This window comes from Fundulus heteroclitus, chromosome 12 (genome assembly GCF_011125445.2).
Source record: "Fundulus heteroclitus isolate FHET01 chromosome 12, MU-UCD_Fhet_4.1, whole genome shotgun sequence".
Taxonomy (NCBI): domain Eukaryota; kingdom Metazoa; phylum Chordata; class Actinopteri; order Cyprinodontiformes; family Fundulidae; genus Fundulus; species Fundulus heteroclitus.
Genome location: NC_046372.1, coordinates 4344324 through 4368715, shown reverse-complemented (window position 1 = coordinate 4368715; position 24392 = coordinate 4344324). Strand labels below are relative to the sequence as shown.

Genomic DNA, 24392 nt, shown 5'->3' with positions numbered 1-24392 from the left:
TTACTTCTAAGTATGAGTGCGCATGCCTGGCTGTCCGTGCTGCTCTACGATAGACTGGTGATCTGTCCAGGTTATACCCCACCTCTCGCCCTGTGACCACTAAAGATCCCCCCCACACACACTCCAACCCCCTGTAAATGTAAATGTGCTATAAAAACCCCTGATCAATGCATGTTCAAAGGTATGTGATCTTGGTGTTAACGCAGTTCCATTGGCCTGAAATCGGTCTGTGGTGTCTTTGGATGACGTTTTAACACGTTAAATATTGCTCAAACATGAAACCAGTGAGCAAAATAATTGTAAAGTTAAGTGTTTCCAGCAGGCGTCTGCAGAAAATGTATTGGAAAAATTGCCGCAATTAAATGGCCGTGCACACAAAAGTTCTTTACACATGAAATACATTTTGAAAAATAAATAAATTTATTTATTCATCAGCAAGTATCAAACACAAGGTGAGCGAGTGATTCAAGAATCAGAACAAACATGAAATCGATATGTGATGCTTAAACTGACAGGTAAGCAAACTATCACCAAAATCAGCGATGTGGTTGTTGGCATTCCCTAAATTCCTGAGTACTAATCGGTCAGAGAAACTGGAAATCTCTGTGATCGACGCAGCTTAGGATAAAACCACGGTGAGTTCTCTTTCTGCTTCACTGGTTTTTCTGCCTGCTTATCTTGGTGCAACACGTCTGGGCTTCAGTGGTTGGATCAGGGCTGCAGCTCCACCATGAGAGCAGCTTTAGTTAACGTAAAGTAATTCAAGAAATTAGAATATGGACTTCTAAGAGGCTCGTTGCTCAAATTAAAAGTACCTTTGATAAATAAAACAACGTTAAGCCGATTTTAAACATTCTTTTCATTAAGGCTCCATTTCTACATGAAGATTTTTGCTTTTTTATTGGTCTGACACAATATTCTAATTTTAAAATAATTAACGGAAAAAGGCTTTAAAACATCATCAGTCTGTGTTGTTTGCTGAAATAAATTAACTTTTCAATAATATTAAAACGTATTGCCTTAACTTAGTGGATTTATTTAGAATGGATAACTACATTAAGTAGTTGGCAGAGAACCTCGTACTGAAAGACTGCACAACGCTGGAAATGTTACAGTTGCACATTGTACTCTGATTCATGTTTAGTTCATCAAAAAAAGTCAATAACTTGTTTTTGCATAGTTGCTTTAAAAAAATCAAAAGTTCTGTTTAAAAACAAAGCTATCAGCATCTTAAGGTCAAAATATAAGAATCTGCATCAACAGGAAAACCTTTTCTATGCAAGAACAAAAAATAAGTTCATACAAGCTGGCGTTTCAATATTCTTTAGTTTCAACAAAAAAAAACAACAGTGCAAACAAAATAAAACTATTTTTTTCCTCTTAAATAATAAAAAAGGTAATTACCCTTAATTAAGCTCTTGCTCAGTCTCATGTAAGAGAAACTTTTACAGGTGCGGTCAGACAAACAGAACTAACTTTGTGAATTCATCAAATCGTCATGTTCTGAGAATCGGACCGGCACCAGAATGGATGAGAGCGTGCTTTGACTAAACCTATGGTCCTACGAGTCCATTTAGAGTCAGCCTAAAGAAGACAGTCCAGTAGATTACAGCAGTTCAAAGCTTTGCCATGGCTCTAAAAATCCACACCTCAACAAAAGTATTATTTCTGATACTGTTTCCAGATTTTCAACACTAGTCTGGTTTTTGTGTCCAAGTCGAGGCAACATGTAGTTTATCAAACTAAAACAATCAAAAAAAAGGACATTAATTGAATTGGAGGCTTTTCTTTGGCTTTTCATGATCCACGTCGCTAAATATAGAGGAATTAATTCCAGCTACCATAATATGAGGTCAAATTAATCAGGCATGACTCATGATACTTACAGACCACGTCAGTACAGGTCCTTGCTAAAGTGGTCACACCTCTGGAACTTTTCTCACACTGTGTCGTATTACAACCACAGACTTCAATGTATTTTATGAGGATTTTATGTGATAGACCAACATAACGCAAGCGCACACTGCTAAACAGGAAGGAACAGAATGCATGGTTATTTGAATCTTTTTACAAACACGATCTAAAAAGTTGATGTTCTGTCTATTCCAATACCGCAAATATTAAATCCTTGTAAAACCAACTGCCGTTAAAACGTACCAAAATAACAAAAAGGGTCCATCTGTGGGTAATTTAATGTGAACTCAGCATAAATACGTGTGTTCTGTAAAGGCTAAGGAACACAGCAGGTCAGGGATAAAGCTGTAGAAAGGTTGATAAGACAATATGTCAAGCTCTGAACATCACAGACCAATGTTTAGTCCATCATCTAAACTGGAACCCTACCAAGACATGGCCGCTGCCCAAATCTACCAGACTGGGCAACTCAGGAGGAGCTGCAGAGATTTACAGCTTAGATGGGATCATTTGTTGGCAGGACATCAATGACTATAGAAATTTCACAAATCTGGACTTTTGAGCCACAAGATTGCTGAATTGTTGGGGGGAAAATAGCCAGAAGAGATCCCAACTTCAGGCGGTTTCTCACGAACCATGTCGGAGGCACAGACAACACGTGGAAGAAGGTGTTCTGGTCAGAAATGATCACATAGAAATGAACTGGCCTCCAACCAAAACACTATGCATGGCAGCAAAGTAGCACCCCTCAACACCCCACGCTCAAGTTTAAACATGGCGGTGGCACCATAATGCTGAGGGACAGCTTTTCTTCTGCAGGGAGAGGGAAGCTGGTCAGAGCTGATGGGAGGATGGATGGAGCTCTGGAAGAGAAACAACGAGAGGCTGAAAAACTTCAGTGACGAGGTTCACCTTCCAGCAGGATAACTGCGCTCCACATACAGCCAGCGCTACCATGGAGCATAGTAGATCAACGCGAATTCGTTAGAAGGGCCTTAGCCTAAATCTAACTGAATCTAATCTGTCACAAGACTTGGAAGTTTATATTCACAGGCGCTCTGCATGTGATCTCAGATTGAGCTCCATATTTAGCAAAAGAGTAAAAATGTTAATTTCTACATGAGTGAAGCTGGCAGCAACAGACAACGAAAGGGGCTTAAACAGAGCATTGACCCCGGGGGAGGAGGGGGAGTGTGCTTCCCACACTTTTCAGATTTTAATTTGGAAAACAATGTTGAGAATCCTGTAAAGTCTTGCGTCCACGTGACAACTATGCACTACCTCGTGTTGCTTTATCAAATAAAATCCAAAAAAAACCACACTGAACTGTCAAGTCGCTGGCTGACAAGTGACAAAATGTGAAAGAGTTTAAGGCGTATGATCACTTTAGCAAGGCACTGTGGCTTTAAAGGACAACCTTCACGCATCACCTGGCTCACCTGGCTCACCAACTCCCTCTTCTGGCATTCTCTCAGTATGGCAGGTTGGTAAAGCAAAGATGCTGGCAAAAACGTGTGTAAAATTATGACCTAAAAAAGGTTTGGATAAATAGACATCTTGTGGTTGGAGCTCGCTGAATGCCTCGATGTCTATATGTCAGATTTAAAAGTCGCATCGGGTGCTTTCGGTGCCGTCAGAAACGTGCCACAACCCTCATATCCAGGCTTCCGGCACCACCCGAACCAGCGCCGGAACCGTGAGCCTGGGGGGACCTCTGCTCCACCTGGATATGCTGGAGGCCGGAGTTGAAGCTGGCACACAGCAAACCGCTGGAATCAGTGGGAGCCACGGAAAGCAGCGGGCCGGCACCATCCAGGGACAGCGTGCCGAGACAGACTGAAACGAGCAACGTCAACAGACATCAGAAGCGTCCGCCGCACTCTTCGGGGGGCGGGAGTTTCATCGCTCGCGAGGTGGGGGGTCCTACCTGCAGTGTTCTGATCCCAGATTTTCACCGAGCTGTCGTGAGAGGATGTCGCTATCTGAGCCGAGCCACCGGGAGACACGGGCAGAAACTGGCAGCAGGCCGTGGTCTGCAGGTGACCTCTGTACTCCACAACTTTACAGCCAGGCTGACGCAAGTCCCAGAGCTGACAACAGACAAACATCACAATCCACGGTGTCGAACGGTTCACGACCGAAACATCTCGTCGCATAAAATCATCAGAGCAACCCATATGTATTGTTTCTAACCATCTACATAGTAAAATCCGGAAAGCGGCGCCTTTTATCCTCACCGTGGCTTCACAGCCCTGGCCTCCGTGGCCGTTGCTGCTGGACACCAAGTAGTGACCGTTTGGAGAGACGTCACAGTACGTCTGTATATACTGCTTAGCTGGAAAAGTGTTGGTCACCTGCCACGAACGGCTGTCCCACACCCTGCACGCAAAAAACAGGTACAGTACAGTGAAAAGACACAACGTATGCTGTCTAGTTGACGTGCCATAAATATCTAGACCGCGGCACTGTAACCCGTGTCTCTACGGCCGCAGCGTCTCCGCAGGGACTCTCAGTAACTCTGGCCGGAAATGACAAAAACACTGAGCGTTGCTTTTAAGTACAAGCATAATAAAAACGAGCTTTAGCAGTTCCTTGGTTTGTGTTCATGCGGTGGCTGCACAAACTTTAACAACAAGCTGAGGCTAATTATATAAGGAATGATTCTTTTACCCGGTATTTTCTATTACCGTATCAGCCCACAAACTACATGTATTTTCCCCCCTTTTTTTCCCATAAAGAATACCAGAAAGCGTTCTCGTTCCAGCTTTTGTGCAAGCATGATGTTTTTCTTTGACCTAAATGCCTCGAAAATAGAAATAATACCGTTTCTTTAAGTAAAACCATACCACACACATCATTTCATAATACAAATGCTCCTTTTTTGAATTCATGGCAGTTTCCTACATCTGCCAGGCTTTAAACATGATGCCACCTGTTAAAACCAAGAGCTGGCTGACTGGGTGGGTGGCCGGACCGATGGATGGTAGGAAGGAAGGAAGGAAAGAAAAGGATACAAGGCAGGGAGGGAAGGAGGGAGGAAGGACATGTAACTATATGGTAAAAGAACACAACATCAGACAATACTTATATTTATTTTCTCTTCCCATACTTATCCAGAGCTAGAAAATACCGAAATCACATTCCAAATTTTTGCAGCACTACAAAAACGGAACTAGAAATAAGTAAGATTTTCTTAAAATTTGTGTATTTGTCCTTGATTTGAGCAGGCAAATAAGATGATTTGCCAATGGAATAAGATTTTTGCCCTTAAAATAGGAACAATTCATCTAAATCATCTTATTTCAAGTGCAGGATGTCTAATTATCTTATTTTAGGGGTCAAAATACTCATTCCATTGGCAGATAATCTTTTTTACCTGCTCAAATCAAGGGTAAATACACTAACTTTAATAACATTTTACTTGTTTTTAGATCCGTTTTTGCAGTGAGACTGTGTAGGAACCTCGGATACACTGCAAAAACAGAACTAAAAATAAGTAATTTTTTTTTTAATGAGTGTATTTGTACTTTATTTGAGCAGGTAAATAAGATCATTTGCCAATGGAGTAAGATTTTTGCACTTAAAATAGGAACAACTCATCTCCATCAACTTATTTCAAGTGTATTATATCTAATCTTATTTTAGGGGTAAAAATACTCTTTCCATTGAAAGATAATCTTATTTACTGGCTCAAATCACGGACAAATGCACAAATTTCAAGAAAATCGTACTTATTTTTAGTTCTGTTTTTGCAGTGTAGAGACAAATATGAATAACAGTGTAGAAAGTACTTCAAACGACAACGTCTGCCGGAAGAAATAAGAAATCATTGCTGTTGCAGTATTCGTTTTCAGACGGTTGTTTTACTTTGTAAGCTAAGACAACTGACTGAACACTCTCCGTGACCTGTGGTTCTGTGTTCTTTGGGAAAGGCTGTAGATGAATTTCGCTAAACTTAAACCAACAGCATCTAAACACCAACAAAACCAAAAAAGACGTACTGTACCTTATAGTTTTATCTTCTGAGGTTTGGACTACAGAAAAGCTAGCTGGCACCCAACATACATGAGTCACCTGGAAAGACACAAACATGCAGACAAGTTCGAAGCTTCCAGAAAGCACAACGTGAACCGTGCGGACGACTCGGCCCAAAAGCACACGTTTAACGCTCTCACCAGGTTTCTCGAGATGTTGTGTCTGTTTTCACATTTAGCAGACTCTATATCCCACAGGCACATCCAGTTGTCCCGAGAGCCGGTGCAAAGCTTCCTCCCATCTGCACGCCATTCAAAGTAAGAGCACCAGAAAATGCATCGGCCTTTATTAATCCATTAAAAAAACAAGTTTAGGTAACAGTGTTAAATCTCGTTGTCTGCCAAGGCGTACTGGAATGTATCATTTCTAGTTAATGCTGATTTTCTCAGCAGAAACAGCCATAATAAGCATCACCTTGACTAAAACTGAGACAGTACAGACATGTTTCTGTACTTCTATCCGTCTTCTTATCGTACGCTTTGCAAGCTGTCGCTTTATAGTTTCCAATCCAATCTTTGCTAGTTAGAGCTGTAACCTCGCAGGCTATTGGTGCGTTCCTTTTGCCTCGGAGGTCGGAGCTAACGAGTCGCAGATCACATCATCTCCGCCTTTTTGCGATCCAGTTTCCTTCTTGTCGGGCAGGAGGAAAAAAAACATGGAAGCTCGCACTGTTGTTAAAACAATAACAATGATGATGGCGCTGTTCTAGGCGGTATTTTGTGCAGATAAACCGAGCTGAAACATCCCGTCTGATGAACACTGAAAGGCAGCGCCTGTACGACTGACTAAATGTTACATATTGTGTAACATGTTGTGAAACGCGTTGCCTTTATCCTTACGCTGTCTTGGCTCTGTTCATTCTTTTAAAAAGCAGTTGAAGACTCACGTGTTCCGACTGGCTTTTAACTAGTTTTCAACTAATTTTATGCCATAATGTTGCATTTGTGCTGTTTTTATCTTTTTATTTTGTGTTGTTTCATGGTTGTTTTTATTGTGAAGCACTTTAAGTAAACTTTATTTATATCGCACCTATCACAGGATAAAAACCACACTTATATAAATAATGGAGAGCTGCTATAAACAGTCAAAGTGTGAGGTTTTACTCAATGTTGCTGCGTGTAGCATGTAGCGTAGCATGTAGCGTGTAGCAGCGACGAGTTTCCGACTCATAACACAGACCTTAGGGGCCATTCCAGTTAAATTTTCTGACCCGGAGGTCTTGAATCCTGACTATCAAGGACAAATGGAACGCACTATAAGACCTAGAGTTTGTTTTCATCTAATATATTTCATTAATATATTAAATAAAATGTGTTCTTCTTTCTGTATTTGGGTCTGCCAGAACCAAGGTGGCAGTTTGCTTAGAACCACAGGAGAGGCAACTAATGGCTATATTGTCTGGCTTACTAATTAAAATGTGTCCCATTAGTTAAAATAGGGTGTTTCTGTATAATATAATAACAAATTTCAGTAAGAAGTTTTAGTGGTACGTTTTGAGCAAAAAAATCAAGAGAGCGTTCTCATGTTTGTACCGGGGCTGATGGCTATTCCGTTGACAACCAGCTCATGTCCACAAAACTCCTGAATCGGTTCGTCCCCCTGGTCCAGGTCCCACATGAGGACGGTCTTGTCCCGCGAGGCACTGAAGATCCATGTACTGCCGGGATAACAAAGCACCTGGTGGATATAGGAGGGCAGTTTTTTACAGGAGAGGACACCTGAAATATTAAATATTTAACTGCATCACACCTCCATTACACGCACACCTCCCACTGACTTTACCTTGGTAACCTCTCTGTTGTGGCCCTGGAAGGACTGACACATCCGGCCTTCTTTCCAGTCGTACACCACGACGGCCTACGGGAGCAGAGGCAGGCGTTTTAATCTGTTAGCTCCAGTTATTATCAAAGCAACGCACGGCTACATTTATCACTCCCACACTGTTCGGCGGATGTCAAAAAGAAAGCGCCGGCGCTCTAAGGATCAACTCCGTTCCTCTTCAGCTTTGATTAACGCTGTAAAACGAAGACACTAAACATGGGTTCCTCTACCTGGTCACTGCCACCAGACACACACAGGTCTGGGCTGAGATTAGTCACAGCGTTGATGGATCCTTGGTGGGCAGGTTCATACTGTAACACCTGGCTGTCATAGGAGTTCTCAGCCTTCTCCCCTTCAGATGCGCTGCAGGAAACATCAAGAAGCAGGAGCATAAGGTAAACAGATACAGATGGGGGAAAAAAACTTCATTACCATACGAGATGGCTTCTGAAAATATAAACATTAAGACAATGTCTGTCTGTTTTTTTCTGGTCAGCTGCTAGAAATATGTGTAATTTCAACCTCTAATATAGTTTACTGATAATATTTCTAAATTATGTTCATCCTAAAACAGAAATTGTAAAGCTTAAGATTGATTATTAAAAGAAAGCAATATAAGTATATTTTTGTGAACTTAGTGGCTGCATATTTTTCAAAGGAGACAGCATGCAGTTTTTTTTTTTTTAAATATTTCCCTCTTATGGTTATGCAGAACTTATGGGGGACTTTTATCTAAGGTTTCCTATCTCCGTAAAATACATCTACAGTTCCAGAAGCTGATATCTGCTCATCGTAGGCAAATGTCATGATCATTTCTGCCTTTTAAAAATAAATTTGCCTTGCCTTTGTTGTGCCAGTTCAGACGTGACAGAAAGCGGTAACGGACTACGTTACCCATGATGCAATGTGGTCAAAATGGCCACCAACTCATGTGGTCAAAATGGCCACCAACTCCCATCACGCAACACGGCAAAATGGCCGCCGATCAAGGAAACGGCATCAATTCGGGACGTAACGGACTGCGTTACCCATGATGCAATGTGGTCAAAATGGCCACCAACTCCCATCACGCAACACGGCAAAATGGCCGCCGATCAAGATAAGGTTGCTATAGTGATGGCTATAAAAGCCGATCACACACGATGAGCTTCCTTCTTCCCTGGCTTTTAGCCAACCCGAGAAGACACACACAGCTGATTCCCACGCCACGTGTTCGATTGCTCGCTGGACCGAGATTTTTCGACGCAACGGTTATTCCCTGCTTTATAACAGGAGGTCGACTTAAATAAGTACTTTTAAATTCCCTCTGATCAAAAGACTGAGAGACGCCGCATCTCCCAGTGATCGAAGAGGACCCCGCTTTTGTCTGGCCAACAAAGCGACTGTTGAACCCGGAGGAAGAAACGAAGCAGCTTCTTCCCCGTCCCGCTGCAGCCTGTGGACAACTGCGCTCGTCGAAGCGCGTCCAGAAAGCCACACTCGGAGCGTTCCGGACCAGCCCCGAGGCAACTCAAAGTAACGGGGTTTTTCCCCTTTCATTTCTGTCTCACCAACAGGGTGTTTAGAAGTGCCTGGGCAGGCGGTAGAACTTTGTAGGTGTTGGTTAATGCTTTTATTCCACGACGAAGTTGGAATTATTTTGCTGAACATTTTCTTTGTATGTGCATGCATTGTACAATTGATTTGCTGTGTTGATTTGTGATTCATCAATAACCCCGCCGTGGGTTATTGTTTCATTCCTTTCCATCTTCTTCCCTGCTTCCCCCCTCTCTCTCTTTTCGCTCTTCTTATCGATTTAATCTTTTGTCCGAGCAAGTCGCGGGCTTTGCTTTAAACTCCCAGTTAGCTACGCCCCTCGAAGCGAGGCATTACCCCATCAGCGTAAGCGTGGTTACGTCATTAGGACCTCCCCTCATACGTCATCGTAGCAGCCATCTTGGGAGGGTCACGTGTATCTGAACTGTAGGTAGCTTAGCTGAATTAGCTTTCGTAAGACATCAAAGCGTCCAGTGAGATTCCCGAAGCTGTTCTGTCTATCAATGCTGATACGTGAAATGCCGGTGTTTCGAGGGCGGTGTTAAACAACTTTGAGTTAAGTTAAGATCTGCTAACCGCTCATTTTAATCCATTGTTTATTTTGTTTTGTTCTTTATTTCCACATATATATTTTGCATGTTTTAGTTTAGTAATGAGTAAGAATTCCAAAGTTGTTTGAATCAGAGAATTACTGTAACAGGGAATTGCTTTTGGTTCAATAAAACCAACCACTGCAGAATAGACATTGTTTTGTGTTCAGTCCAATTCACAGTTGCCTGGGTATTCAGAAATCAGAGCTAACCTCCTTTGGAGTTAACATCTGACATTAATACAGAGACAATATCATTGGATGGTGATAAGGAATAAGGATTTAAACTCTAATTGCAGTTACATTGGGGTTCTCACAGCCTGCTGGATAAACCTGGTCGGTTAACAGTCCGACCTGATCATTTATTCCAGCATAAATGAGTTCATAACAGCAAGTTAACTAATGCATTAGTGGTATAAATACTTATAAGCTTATAGCTAACATCACCACCATTTGAACTATATTTGTTATAGCGAAATTTTGAGTTGAATGATTTATTATTTAAATTATAATACCAAATTATAATTAATAATAATAATAAGCATATTCAACCAGCTTATGGCATAGCATAAATTGGCGTTTCCCTGTGTGGGCTGGAGTCTACTTATTGGCGTTCCTTTAGACTAAATCGAATAACCAGCAACTTATGAATTGAATGAACACAATCCATATTCCAGCATTTTGACTGCTCGCCTTGCCAAAAGGGCTATTCAGTCATAATTGATTAAGGAGGTATCATTACTAAATATATACGTGTTTGTGGTGGTTTGAGGTTGTTAACCTGAGGTTTGAATATTGATTTCTGGACTGGAAGTCAGCTAGATTGAAATACACAGCAGCCAGCGTCTGCTACTTGTCAATCAGAGTCTGTGTCGTGTTCTGCTTTGAAAAGAGAGACCTTGCCTCCATCTGGTGGCCAGGATAGGTAGTTGCAGTCACGGTTTTAAAGACAGCTTAGATCGCTCAGTTTTTTTTTCCCCCAACTTATTATCATATCTTAATTTTTTTTTCCCTTTTGAATTTTTTATTTACTTTTGTTATTATTTTATTTTTCTTTTCTTTCCTCCCTTATCCCCTTCTGCTCATCATAAGTGGTCAAAATTGAGCTGTGATTTTGAAACTAAGGTTGCAATTTAGCGGTTTTAACTGTCATTCTTTGCCAACTCTGAAGCTCCAAAACACTTTGCTATTTTTCCACACATGTGTAGAGCACCTGTTCTGAAATAACTTACATCACAAACAAAGCCACAGCTTTATCATTAATTACTGGCCGAAAGGTTAGTGGTCCATGTCACTCAAAGTTAATATTCTCAAAGTTAAACAAGCATATTAACCGTTCCTAAAACATAGGAGTTGTAAGTCGCAGGGTTGATTCTCCCCTGCGCAGCCTAATTAAACGCACGTATTTGAACCCACTTACTGCAGTTAAAGTGCCAGTCATAGTGCGTGTTTGCTGTTAACAGTTAAAGTGAAGCCACTTAACAGTTGTTGTTAGCAGTTGTTGTTTAGCGCTGAGCTAAATTAAAGCGTATGCGTTGTTACCTAGTGCTAAGCTAGAATACAGCGTTGTTATTTGTTGTCTGTTGTTTAGCGCTGAGCTAAACTACAGGTTGTTACCTGTTGTGTTGTTATCCATAGCTGACACAGAATGGATAGTGAAGATTCCTCAGTGTTTAGGTCTGAAGGAGCTGAAGGTCCAAACCATTCCATTGGAATGGAGGCCCAGGATGTCATTAGCTCACTGCTTAAAATGACACCGGACGAACAAACCCGTCTGAATCAGTTTAACACAAAGGACTGTGAGAGGAGAATTCAGGAATTGGTGGAGGAGGTCCAGAGCAAACCTAAACATAGATTGGTAGCAGATGTTTTGGGTGAATTAACTGCGTTATACCACCGAAGGTTAACGCTAGAGACCAATCTGCGTAACAGAGAGGTTGAGAGGCGTGCTTTAGCTGAGGAAAGAATCAGGGAGCTAGAACAGAGAAGTGTTCAGGGCAGCTGTCATCCCACAGAGGAGCGAGAGGAGGATCGCATTAGCTTGCAGACAGAAGGATCTGAGTGTGAGAACTCCAAAGGAAAACATGGAGATCACACCTGGAGGACATTGGATGAACTGGGCCCTCAGACACCTTCTGAGCGAAGGGTAAGCGAAGGTCAGGACAGATATAGCAGTGTGATACAGAAAGAAATGCCTAAACAACTTACGGTGGCAATCAGGACTGATCCACATGATGTAAATCATGGGAAAACACCTGCTTCCCACCTGACCCCTGACACGGCTCGCTATGATCTTTTCCCCCCACCAGGGCGACGAGAGCACCGTTCCTGGGACACAGGTGAACCCCACTCCTCTGAACTGCGTCCACAGACAAGAGTTCATGACAGGGAGGGTCCCCCGGCATCCCACGAACGGCCGCCGATGCCCGGTAGGTGGTCAGAACTGGAGCCTCCCTCCTATCGTGGTTACCACAGGCAAGAGTCGTCAGGAGAGGACTCAGATGGACCAGCTCCGATCCCTGAACAGGGACTGCGGATGCGTCAACTTGAGTCCCTGGCCCGAGACATAGAGCGTTTTGATCCTAGCAATACAGAATCCACCATTGATGACTATCTCAGAGAGGTAGAGCGCTGTCTGCTAGACTTATATAGCCCCTCAGCTCGAGAAAAGTTGAAGCTTATCTGGAAAACCACGTCCAGAAGTGTCCATGTTTTCATAGAAAGCCTCCCCCCAGCTACACGTGACCGTTACTCAGCTCTTTGTCAGGCTTTAAGAGAAGAATATTCTGTGTTTACAGACCCAGCTTCTGCAACTCTTGGAGCTTTTGCAATTCAGCAAAAGAGAACTGAAGCACCAAAAGCGTACTACCGTCGCTTGCGGGCTGCTTACTTTCAGGGACGAAATGCTCCCGGCTTGGAGGAAGACCACACTTTCAAATCTTTGTTCCTCCATAATCTTCATGAAAGCGTGCGTTATGAGGTTACCATGCATTGTAGAACCAAGAAACTTAGCATGCAGGAAATCAGGAAATATGCGCAGGTGGCATGGGAAACACGTGTCCGGCCCAACAAAGGAGCCGATAGTGATAAAAAGGTTCTGCAGATTCAAGCCGAACCAGAAAAGAGTTTAGGTCTGGAGGGACATGAGATGCCTCCCTTCAAACCTAAAACTAGATTTGGTCCTAAGAAGCAACATGGTTTTGAGCCGCAGCAGAAGAAAGCTTCCCAGGATAGGAGAGGTCAGCATGGCAGCATGGAAGGTGAGAGGTTTCAAAAATGGCACAGGCCGGATCCAGCTCAATACGGTAAGCAAACTGACAGGCCAGGAAAGCCGAAAAGCACACATGACAACAAAGGCTGGAACCTGCGCATGGAGGAGTCAATGAGAAAGGAGATAGAGGAGACTTTTCGCAGGTTGCTAGCCGAAACAGTGCATCAGATCGCGCCGCAGCCGTCCCAGCCATCACCCAATCCTACCGACCCTCCAGGTAAGCCAGGCCCAAAACCCCAGCCAGCATGACTAGGCGTGGAACAGGCTTCCCCTTTTAACAGAGTTTATCTGATTAAGGGGGGGGACCAACCGAAAATTCACCGACAACCTTCTAAGATCCCATCAGCAGGTGATCAGAAAGCCCCTTTTCTAAGGTTTCTAGGTGAGCTAAACCATCATGAAAATGCACACCGCTTATACTGCTCGACAGTTATCGGAGGATGTGTAACTGCAAATGCTCTTTTAGACACGGGTTCCGAGATCAGTCTAATGTGCTCAGATTTGTTTGATGAGGTGACCAGAGCTATGGTGTCCCTTGGGAAACCGTTCCAGGTAGAGACCTGTAACGTGGGCATCACTAGCTACACTCAGGATCAGTCATGCATCACCAAACGGGCGTGGTTAGACATCACTTTCCGTGACATGACCCTGGTGCACCCCATCTACATATGTACTTTGGACACAGAACCTTTTCTTGTGGGTCAGGACCTGTTGAACAGGTTAGCCCCACTCATTGACTGCTATCATGGTCATCTTTGGGCCCAAGTGGGGACTCCCAAGCCCCTCACTTCTGGAAGTGGACTGTCCGTCCCTATCAACCAGGTGACATGCTCCGAGGAGCCCAAAGAACTTTTAGCACCATTTCTGCCTTCCACAGAGCCGATTTCCAAATCCTCTGACACACCCCTGCTTGAGCTGAACAACCGCTCAGCTTACCTTTTAGTGGAGAATCCAACTCGCATGCCGATCCAAGTGGTGGCGAAGAAACCTCTTGGGGTGCTCATCGAAAGCTCTTTCCACAACTTTGAGCTGAGCATTCCCGTCATCGGAGACCTGCCCTTATCCTTGACCGGCAGACAGGACTCTCCAGACACCGTGTTTACTTTTCCTTCCAACATGATCCAAATCAGGCGACATGAAGCTTTGCCTGCTGGATCTATTTGTGGTGCAACGCTTGAAGCTGAAGGAAATCTGTTGGGGTATGCGACAGCAACCGACCCAACAGAACCAGCACCGAATCAACCAGAGAACCGGGACTCACCCACTGAGCCCTGCCCTGGCTTTGAAACAGAGATCATGCAACAGCTGGAAAAAGCTGATGCACTGACCACTGAAACGGAGGAAACAGCACTTAAGGAGCTGTTTTATGAGTTTCAGCCCATTCAGCCCAAAGATTCAAACGAACTTGGGATCACACTGACACACGTCCATGACTCACCAGTAGGAGAACACAGAAGCTGCAAAGCTAATCTGAAAACTCCCCAACAGGTGACGTCCCGGCCTTCAGCGGCCCAGGACACCCAGGAGTATGTACGAGGCTGCTTAACCTGCAGCCAGTTACAACCCACACGGCCACTAGACCGAGCCCTGCTTCAGCAAAGGGGGGTTATATTTCCGTGGTCACATTTGCAGACTGACTGGATCGGTCCAGTCCCCGAATCGTTAAGAGATAACAAATATCTTTTGACAATAACAGGCAGTTTCACAGAATGGTTCGAATGTTTGCCGGCACCGAATGACACCGCTGTCACCACAGCAGCCCTGCTGCTAAATCACGTTTTCAGCAGGTGGGGCCTTCCCCTGTCCGTCGACTCGGACAGAGGAACGTCAAACATTATGACCGTGCTTTTCAACATGTTGGGCGTGGAAGTTAAATTCCACATCACCTACCGCCCACAGTCATCCGGACAGGTGGAGCGAATGAACTGCACCGTGGTCAGCATGTCAAAGGAACATGCCAGCAGCCATGACGGGGACCGGGATACAAAGCTTCCCCTGGTCCTAATGCTAGTCCACTCTACCTCACCATGCTCCACAGGGGTGACACTTTTCCAGATGATGACAGGAAGGCAAAGGACACTTCCCCTGAATCTCATCTACCAACCCAAAGACGTCAGTGTGACAACCATCTACACTGCACTCCAGTGCGTCACTGACTTAAAAGACTGTCTCCAAACGACTTTCGCGTGGCCTCGAAAGAACCTAGAAGCCCGCATGCAAAGTCCAGAGTACAAATGGGTTCAAGCGAACCAAACTAAACCGTCCACTAAACTCTCCTCACAGGGAACGGAGCCTAACTCCGCCCCCGCCGAAGAGAACAATGCATAGCATTAAATAGGACAAGTGCATGTTCAATCAGGACACTTTAAACATGCACTAATAAAGCAAGTGTCCATACATAACTTCACGTCTATAATTTCACACTCAGCCATAACACCATGCATTGCTTTGGAAACGCTCACAGAAGTGGTAAAGAATGACATGATGTATACTCAGGTTGTTAGAGATTTAATGCAGGACCTCACTCGAGAGGTTAGTTCATCCATAAATAGCCTTGCTGAAGGACGGATTCCTCCGTACCTGGTACCAGTAGATTTGGTTGAAAAGGTTCTCAAATCTGCCTCTAGTGAAACACTGCAACCACCACAAATACACCTGGCGTACAGCCTAGGTAGTGCAATTCCAATATTTGTAAATCCTGACAACTTGGAGATAGGATTTATGCTAAACCTTCCCATCATTGAAAGGGCTAATGTGTATAGGCTTAAATCAGTATTGAATGTCGGTTTTTGGCAAGGTGAGATCCACGTACACCTACAAACTCCCTCAATATTGGCCTATCATGATGCTGACCCCAAACTTTATTTAGTCCCTAATTTGGATTTGTGTACCAAAACCAAAGACATCCACTGGGTATGCCCAAGCAACCCATTTATCAGAGATTGAAATAATAGATGTCTTTAAGGGATACAATTTCAGCATTGATGTCGGCATTGAAAGACAGCTTTTACTCGCAGGCACGCAGCTGATTAAATTCAGTCTCACTCCATCAGAGTTGAGCTCGGTCCCTCTGCTTCGCTTCCCCAGAGCTACAGAGTCGACCGACACTCACATTATGACCATTATTGTGGTTCTCCTTGTATTTGGATGGGCCATCACTACTGCGATGGCGTATGCAGCATACAAGCAGATCAAACAGTTGCAAACCAGGGTTGACGCCCTCACCTTTGTCGCTCCCAGGTTTGTAGCACCAGCTCCTTGAAGGCCATAAGCTGATTAGACTACGAACCGCTGTCTCTTTCCTTTCCCCTTTTCCCTCTCTCCTTTTTTTGGTTCAAAGTTCAAACCTGATGACCAATGAATGTATTGACGATGGTGATTGTGAAGTTTGCATTTCTTTTTTTTTTATTACTTTATTGTTGCCTTATTAGCCAATAGAAATGACTAGCTATAGCTTAGTCCTGCCCAGGCTAGGTCACTGACCCAGGCACAATGAATGCTTCGTTTTTCCTCCTCTTGGATGATGAACTGAACTGCATGAATCCCAATGGACTACTAGAAAGACTATTAGGTTGTTCCACTCATGCACAACGGATTTTCGTCACGCCAGAATGGACTTGGTTGTAGCTTTAAAGACTGTGACCAGCATCCCACTCTTCAAAGCTAAAGGGGGGTATGTTGTGCCAGTTCAGACGTGACAGAAAGCGGTAACGGACTACGTTACCCATGATGCAATGTGGTCAAAATGGCCACCAACTCATGTGGTCAAAATGGCCACCAACTCCCATCACGCAACACGGCAAAATGGCCGCCGATCAAGGAAACGGCATCAATTCGGGACGTAACGGACTGCGTTACCCATGATGCAATGTGGTCAAAATGGCCACCAACTCCCATCACGCAACACGGCAAAATGGCCGCCGATCAAGATAAGGTTGCTATAGTGATGGCTATAAAAGCCGATCACACACGATGAGCTTCCTTCTTCCCTGGCTTTTAGCCAACCCGAGAAGACACACACAGCTGATTCCCACGCCACGTGTTCGATTGCTCGCTGGACCGAGATTTTTCGACGCAACGGTTATTCCCTGCTTTATAACAGGAGGTCGACTTAAATAAGTACTTTTAAATTCCCTCTGATCAAAAGACTGAGAGACGCCGCATCTCCCAGTGATCGAAGAGGACCCCGCTTTTGTCTGGCCAACAAAGCGACTGTTGAACCCGGAGGAAGAAACGAAGCAGCTTCTTCCCCGTCCCGCTGCAGCCTGTGGACAACTGCGCTCGTCGAAGCGCGTCCAGAAAGCCACACTCGAAGCGCTCCGGACCAGCCCCGAGGCAACTCAAAGTAACGGGGTTTTTCCCCTTTTATTTCTGTTTCACCAACAGGGTGTTTAGAAGTGCCTGGGCAGGCGGTAGAACTTTGTAGGTGTTGGTTAATGCTTTTATTCCACGACGAAGTTGGAATTATTTTGCTGAACATTTTCCTTGTATGTGCATGCATTTTACAATTGATTTGCTGTGTTGATTTGTGATTCATCAATAACCCCGCCGTGGGTTATTGCTTCATTCCTTTCCATCTTCTTCCCTGCTTCCCCCCCTCTCTCTCTCTTCGCTCTTCTTATCGATTTAATCTTTTGTCCGAGCAAGTCGCGGGCTTTGCTTTAAACTCCCAGTTAGCTACGCCCCTCGAAGCGAGGCATTACCCCATCAGCGTAAGCGTGGTTACGTCATTAGGACCTCCCCTCATACGTCATCGTAGCAGCCATCTTGGGAGGGTCACGTGTATCTGAACTGTAGGTAGCTTAGCTGAATTAGCTTTCGTAAGACATCAAAGCGTCCAGTGAGATTCCCGAAGCTGTTCTGTCTATCAATGCTGATACGTGAAATGCCGGTGTTTCGAGGGCGGTGTTAAACAACTTTGAGTTAAGTTAAGATCTGCTAACCGCTCATTTTAATCCATTGTTTATTTTGTTTTGTTCTTTATTTCCACATATATATTTTGCATGTTTTAGTTTAGTAATGAGTAAGAATTCCAAAGTTGTTTGAATCAGAGAATTACTGTAACAGGGAATTGCTTTTGGTTCAATAAAACCAACCACTGCGGAATAGACATTGTTTTGTGTTCAGTCCAATTCACAGTTGCCTGGGTATTCAGAAATCAGAGCTAACCTCCTTTGGAGTTAACATCTGACATTAATACAGAGACAATATCATTGGATGGTGATAAGGAATAAGGATTTAAACTCTAATTGCAGTTACATTGGGGTTCTCACAGCCTGCTGGATAAACCTGGTCGGTTAACAGTCCGACCTGATCATTTATTCCAGCATAAATGAGTTCATAACAGCAAGTTAACTAATGCATTAGTGGTATAAATACTTATAAGCTTATAGCTAACATCACCACCATTTGAACTATATTTGTTATAGCGAAATTTTGAGTTGAATGATTTATTATTTAAATTATAATACCAAATTATAATTAATAATAATAATAAGCATATTCAACCAGCTTATGGCATAGCACCTTTAACTGATTTATTAAAAACTGTTTTAAGAGTGGAACGACTGAACAAGAATTGGGCGCACATCGTTTGGATTTTTTGTTGATTCTCTCCAAGTCAAAATTCTTCATACAGTCACGTACACATCCATGCTAATTCACAAATATCAGATTTAATCTCCCTTAGCAAGGTGCACTTCGAACAGACGTTTTGCACCCAAACCTACATGGCCCTGTGTGAAAACGCACCATGAATTAATTTAACCAAATATACTAAATATATAAATTAAGTAAACCATCAATACAAAAAAATAAAATAAACTGTGTATGAACAAAACGTTGTGGGGGTCATGACAGAGTGAAAGTAAAATAAGAGCTGTCTCAACCTAAACCTTCTCGGACCCCTCGGATCTATGCCTGATTATTCGGTTCTCTATATTCTGTTTTTCAGCAAATAATGTAATAAATAATAAGATAAAATTATTGATCTTACAAGCTGGCAACTTTCTTTTTTCATCTTCTGTAGCTGTACAGTTTCTCCGGCGCTGGCTCCCACACACTGGTGCAAAAACACCATCTCATACAGTCTCACAGATGAACAAAGCATTTTAAAATCAATTCTGCTCCTGCATTAGACTGGTGGCACGGATGTCCCCAAAGATCCCATTCAATGTGGCTCTGGCAAATTAGTTACGTTTGGAACCGACGCTAGTTTAGGAGCTTTTGTTGTGCCTAATTGAGGGCTTTAAAATAAAGAAAAACCTCCGGTTCCATGGAGGCAACATCTAACGAGAGTAGGAACTCCAGGATCTTGCAGATTAGTAATTTGCTAAGGGGTGTTTATGACCGCTATAATACCCTGAGTGAAAACACCACAGTTCCCACACGCGGTATTTACAACGTTAACAACAAAATGTGTAACAGGATCTAATTTCTTTTATTAAAAAGAGTAACGCTGCAATTATTCCCACTGCTGCTAAAAAAAAAAAAAAAAAAAACATGCAAGTGAATGCATGCAAGTTATAATAATGTTATGCAGCATTTGCATAATTTTGATACAAAGACTTAAGCAGAGGTTTTGCATAAGCACCTGCAAAATTTAGGTGTCGCTGTCTTGTGCAGAATATCCCTTTTTACCTTCTGGTGTTAGATTAACACAATAGTAAAAAGCTGCTCTTACCTTTAGACTGTCTGCTCAGCTGGCTGCAGTTTTCTGCTTAACAGACATGTCGGCCGAAGTCTTAACAAGGTCAAAAGGTGACACTCTTTGGTTGCAGTATTATGAGTGATCTTGTTTTTATGTCACCACTAGAAATATCACCAAACAGCATTGTTTGTATTTCATGGAATCAAAAAGCCTGTGGCCCTTCTTTCAGCCAGCTGTCCAGTAGTGCACAGCAACATGCTTTGTGAACAGCTGTAAGAACTACTTAAAACAAGCAGGGATCAGGCTGTATTACAGTCCAGCACAACTCACCGGTACACATCAGACCTCTTGCGAAACTTGCTCTGCAGCTTGCCCATGTCGGCTCACAAACCTGCGGCCACAATGAATGGATTACAAGATGAAATAAACGACTCCATTAATTTAGCTGCAACCATTGCATGAAATAAAGACGTAAACAGTGATTTCGACGTGGAGACCAACAGGTGAAACTCTGCCGTGCTAATAAATCAAACACTTTGCAAAACAAAACAAAAATCCACACTAGAATGTATGATCATTATATCACTGCCACTGCATAATCGTGAGAGATTACCCACACACACACACACACACACACACACCACTTTCCCACGCACGCACGGCTAAACTCCACCCTCGTTATCCCTACGAATTTCTCAAACAAGCGGCAGGAAGGAGAGAGAGCTCCAATCCTATTAGCGCCACATCATTACCGCCACTAGGAATTAGTCAGTCGAAAACACCTCGCTATGAACTGTGCTGGCGGTCATTATGCAACAGCTCCCGCGGGAATGTCACTGCAGTGGTTTAAAAACAATAACAACAATGTTGGAAAAAGAAAAAAAGAAAAAAAAACTTGTGCGCGAACCCGTTTCCGAAGACTGTGCAGTCCTTACCTGTCACCGGGGGAGTGTGGTCGCTGCCGGGTGATGCCGAGGCTAACTAATCCTTGCTGTCCATGCTAAGAAAGATCAGCGGTGCGGCTAAAACGTAAAGTTGGACATATTAAAAGTTAATAAAGTTGTTGCTGGGACGACAGCGACGCTTTCCCCACAGACTGCCATGATAGTTTGACGTCCCAACTGCGTAAAAAAAAGCGCACAGAAACGTTCCTTGGACTTCTACACATCCATCCTTTCCTCCGTAGAGACCGCAAGCAGACGCTTTCCCGTATCCAGGGGGAAGCTGTAGTCACGTGACACGGCCGGGAGGGGAGGGGGGAAAAAAACACAGAAGAGAAAAACCGGAAGTTGCTTACAAAATAAAAGCGTGAAATGAAAAGTGATCTCAACCTAACCTAAATGTTTATTTAAAACAAAACAGTACTAGATCTAGATAGTTGCTGTTCGTGACAAAAAATAAGGGAGTTACAAGTAAGATGACTTTTAAGGACACAACACAGCACAATGAATAGCTCTATGCTATGAAGGCTTTCATTTAAAGGGAGAGTGTGTAACTAATTTAGCAAAAATCAAGTAATGCTTTTATAAATACATATTCTGCCAAAGTCTAATAACATCACATCAAAAATTAAAGCGTTCATATAACTTAGAATTAGTAGTTTAAAAGTACATAAATGCCGGTGCACCCACTGGGAGGCACCGTTGTGTCGCTATTTCTGATTTCACAAGCAGAAAGGGGCCAAACTTGTCAGCCAAAAGCGTTTTCCCTTATCTGTCTCCTATCTAAGGACATGCTGTCGGTGAAGGAGGAATCTAAAACAAGAAAATATGGGGTAGAGATCATTTTATGTGCCGTGTTCTGTTGAAATGGAGGACAAGCCATACTCCTTGAAAAGAAAAAGAAGTAATGACCGGGAGAAAACGGGAGTCTATCGGCGCAGCAGCAAGACTGGGTCTCTTTGTTGGCATTTATAGTTGCTTTTTTAGAGCCCAAATAAGTTTCTTACACTTTGGGCCTTAAACTTTTACAACTGATTATTTTCTGGAGTATAGATTATAAAAACATGCCACATAAAAACAAAACATATCACATTTTGTCATATTACAACTACCAACATAAATATATGTTTTTAGGATTTTACGTGTTAGACAAACATAAAATAGTGCATAATTTGCGATGAGTAAGAAAAACAAAAGAGGGATTTCATTTGCTATAAATAAATAAAAAAATAAAAACTTCGGAAGTGTGGCATAAATCCAGACAAAATCCAGTGCAATCAACCACCTATGACCAAAATTAGTGGACTTCAAATGTTTATTTTATTTTTATTATGTGCCTTGAGATGACATCTGTTGTTATTTGGGCTTTTTTTTTTTAGTTACAGCTTATTTTTGTCTGACATATCAGAATGTGATCATCTTAACTGTTTTTATTTGACAAAAAAACATCAATAGTTTTTTTTTTTTTTTTTTACAACAATGTATATACTGTATATCACAGAGCACCCAGTGCAAAAATAATTATCATTATTAAGAACTGAAATTCCAAACTAGCCTTAGTGCAGCCCAGGCATAGAATCAAATCAGATTAAAATCAACATGAAAAAATAACATTTAGAACATGTGATATCTGTTTGTATTATTTGAAAAGTAATGTCAACAGCAAGTTGTTCTTTCTAAACTTTGTGACATTTGTATGTTCATTACAGCACCGCATCATCATTTTTTTAAGCAACAGTTGAAAAAATGGAGGTTTCAGTGGTTAACCTCTGTACAGCCTTTATTGTATTTTTTTAATAATATATCAAAAGGTGTCAAAACTGCATGGAGTTCTGTGTATTGCATTGACTTTCTTTAAAGCTACGCTGTCGTCATTTGTACAGGATTGGGTTTCAAGCTATTTAAATGTAAAAAACAAAAGGAAACTCTCCCTGAGACAGATGTAAATACAAAAACCCTGTGTTGCTTCTAAAAGCTGTTTGCTTATCTAAAATTAATGGTGCCTACTCAGATGTGAATCAACCTCATACCATCATCAGAATGCTGTCATTTTAACTGTGAGTTGTTAAATAAGCCAGATGGTCCACACTCCTCTTTAGCCTGAGGGATGTGACAATAATTTACAAAAAGAATTGGAAGTCTTGAAGTTTTAGGCCACTGGACTTTTCACAGTCATTCTAGGTCTTCTAATTCTAACTAGAAAGAAAGTAGGACATCTTCTAGAACTTTTTATAATTAAATTTCCTAGTGGTCTTTTATCAGCTGCATGATCTTTGACAATAGCCACCAGATGTGTTCCCAAATCAGTGTAGCTATGTGCACTAAAGCTTTTGACTGCTACAAGTCTTACAGTATGATTTTTTTAAATAAATATTTAATAGTTAACACAGTACCTGCTCTTGGGGGGAAAAATAAAATAAAAAAACTAAACACCACCCACAAACATTATTTAAGGGTTCATGTCTCTAGCCAATTGATGCTCCATCTTTATATAGCAAGTACCACTTAAGTAAATACATGTGTTTTTTTTACCAGATACCACCTTGCTAATTATCAATTTTAACAGTAATAAGACGTTTTGTCTGTGTGCTTGTTGTGTTTTTTCATAGACAAAAAAGGAGTAAAAAAGGAAGGCTCTCTGAAGGTTAGGAAAGTCTCTTCAATCCAAAATCCAATATGGCTGCCCCCTGTTGAAAATGGAGAGACAGCTACAGAAACGAGCAGCTTATTTGAAGGTTTGTACCTAACGAGTTATGAGTTGAGCCAAGGCTTCGAAGCGTGTGTTGAGTAGTGGAGGGGGCGTTTCCGCAAAGAGCATATCGAGGCCTGCTTCATTTAGGGGAGGAGACCAAAATAATGACTAAATGAGACCAAAGCCTCGCTACCCAGCCGTACCATGTGACAGCTTTGGGAAGTGGCTCAGATTACCTGTGAGTTTTGACAGGCATTTAAGCTCCTCAATACTTCGACCCTGTTCAGTCATAGATTTTTTTTCAGCCAAGCTAAACCCATTACAGTAATTAAGAGACTGACCTCAGAGTATGCCACCATTATGTGTTCTGGACACAGCTGACAGGAAATCTCCGAGGGTTCCAAATCTCATGATATCACTGGAGGTAATCTATTATTTTTCATTTAGAGATCAGTTATTTCTATCAGACCACTTGCTAACATGACCTGCTGTTTTCTTTTAGGTAGAAAACTGTGACATTGTTTGGACACAAGTGCACTGGAGGCAAGAAAAAGGCTAAATGTAACCACAGGTGTAACAGTTGAAGTCTGGCGCTACCTTCAGGGACCAATATTAGCTGAATGCAAAATCTACTGGAGTTCTGGGAGAGGCAACAACTAATGTACCCCAATTTACACAACCTCGTACTTGCATTTTTATGCATGCCAGCATCTACAGGGTCCTGTGAACGGGTGTTTTCAAAGGCCAGAGAAATAATGTAAAAAAGAAAAAAGAAAAAAGGGAGAATCAATTAAAACCAAAAACTCTTGAAAAACTCTAATTTCTGAATAAAATCTCTCGTTTTGTACATCATTGTCCAAGTTGCGCAAGCATATCCAGTGCCCTCTTCCAAGTTCCACGAGAACTTTCACTGTCTGTCTGCTTAAGCCCATGCCATTTCACTA

General features: G+C 42.5%; 1 protein-coding gene across 1 annotated transcript; it reads right to left on the bottom strand.

The window, feature by feature from the left end:
* Window positions 1-397: 397 nt before the first annotated feature.
* Window positions 398-21028, bottom strand: wdr31 (WD repeat domain 31). The gene is made up of 10 exons (XM_012850282.3): window positions 20751-21028; window positions 20146-20206; window positions 8001-8133; window positions 7732-7806; window positions 7482-7626; window positions 6090-6190; window positions 5921-5988; window positions 4152-4293; window positions 3842-4004; window positions 398-3750 (listed from the first exon to the last, which is right to left on the bottom strand). The coding sequence occupies exons 2-10, from the start codon at window positions 20190-20192 to the stop codon at window positions 3548-3550; spliced, it is 1077 nt and encodes a 358-aa protein (XP_012705736.2). The 5' UTR covers window positions 20193-20206; window positions 20751-21028; the 3' UTR covers window positions 398-3547.
* Window positions 21029-24392: the final 3364 nt, after the last annotated feature.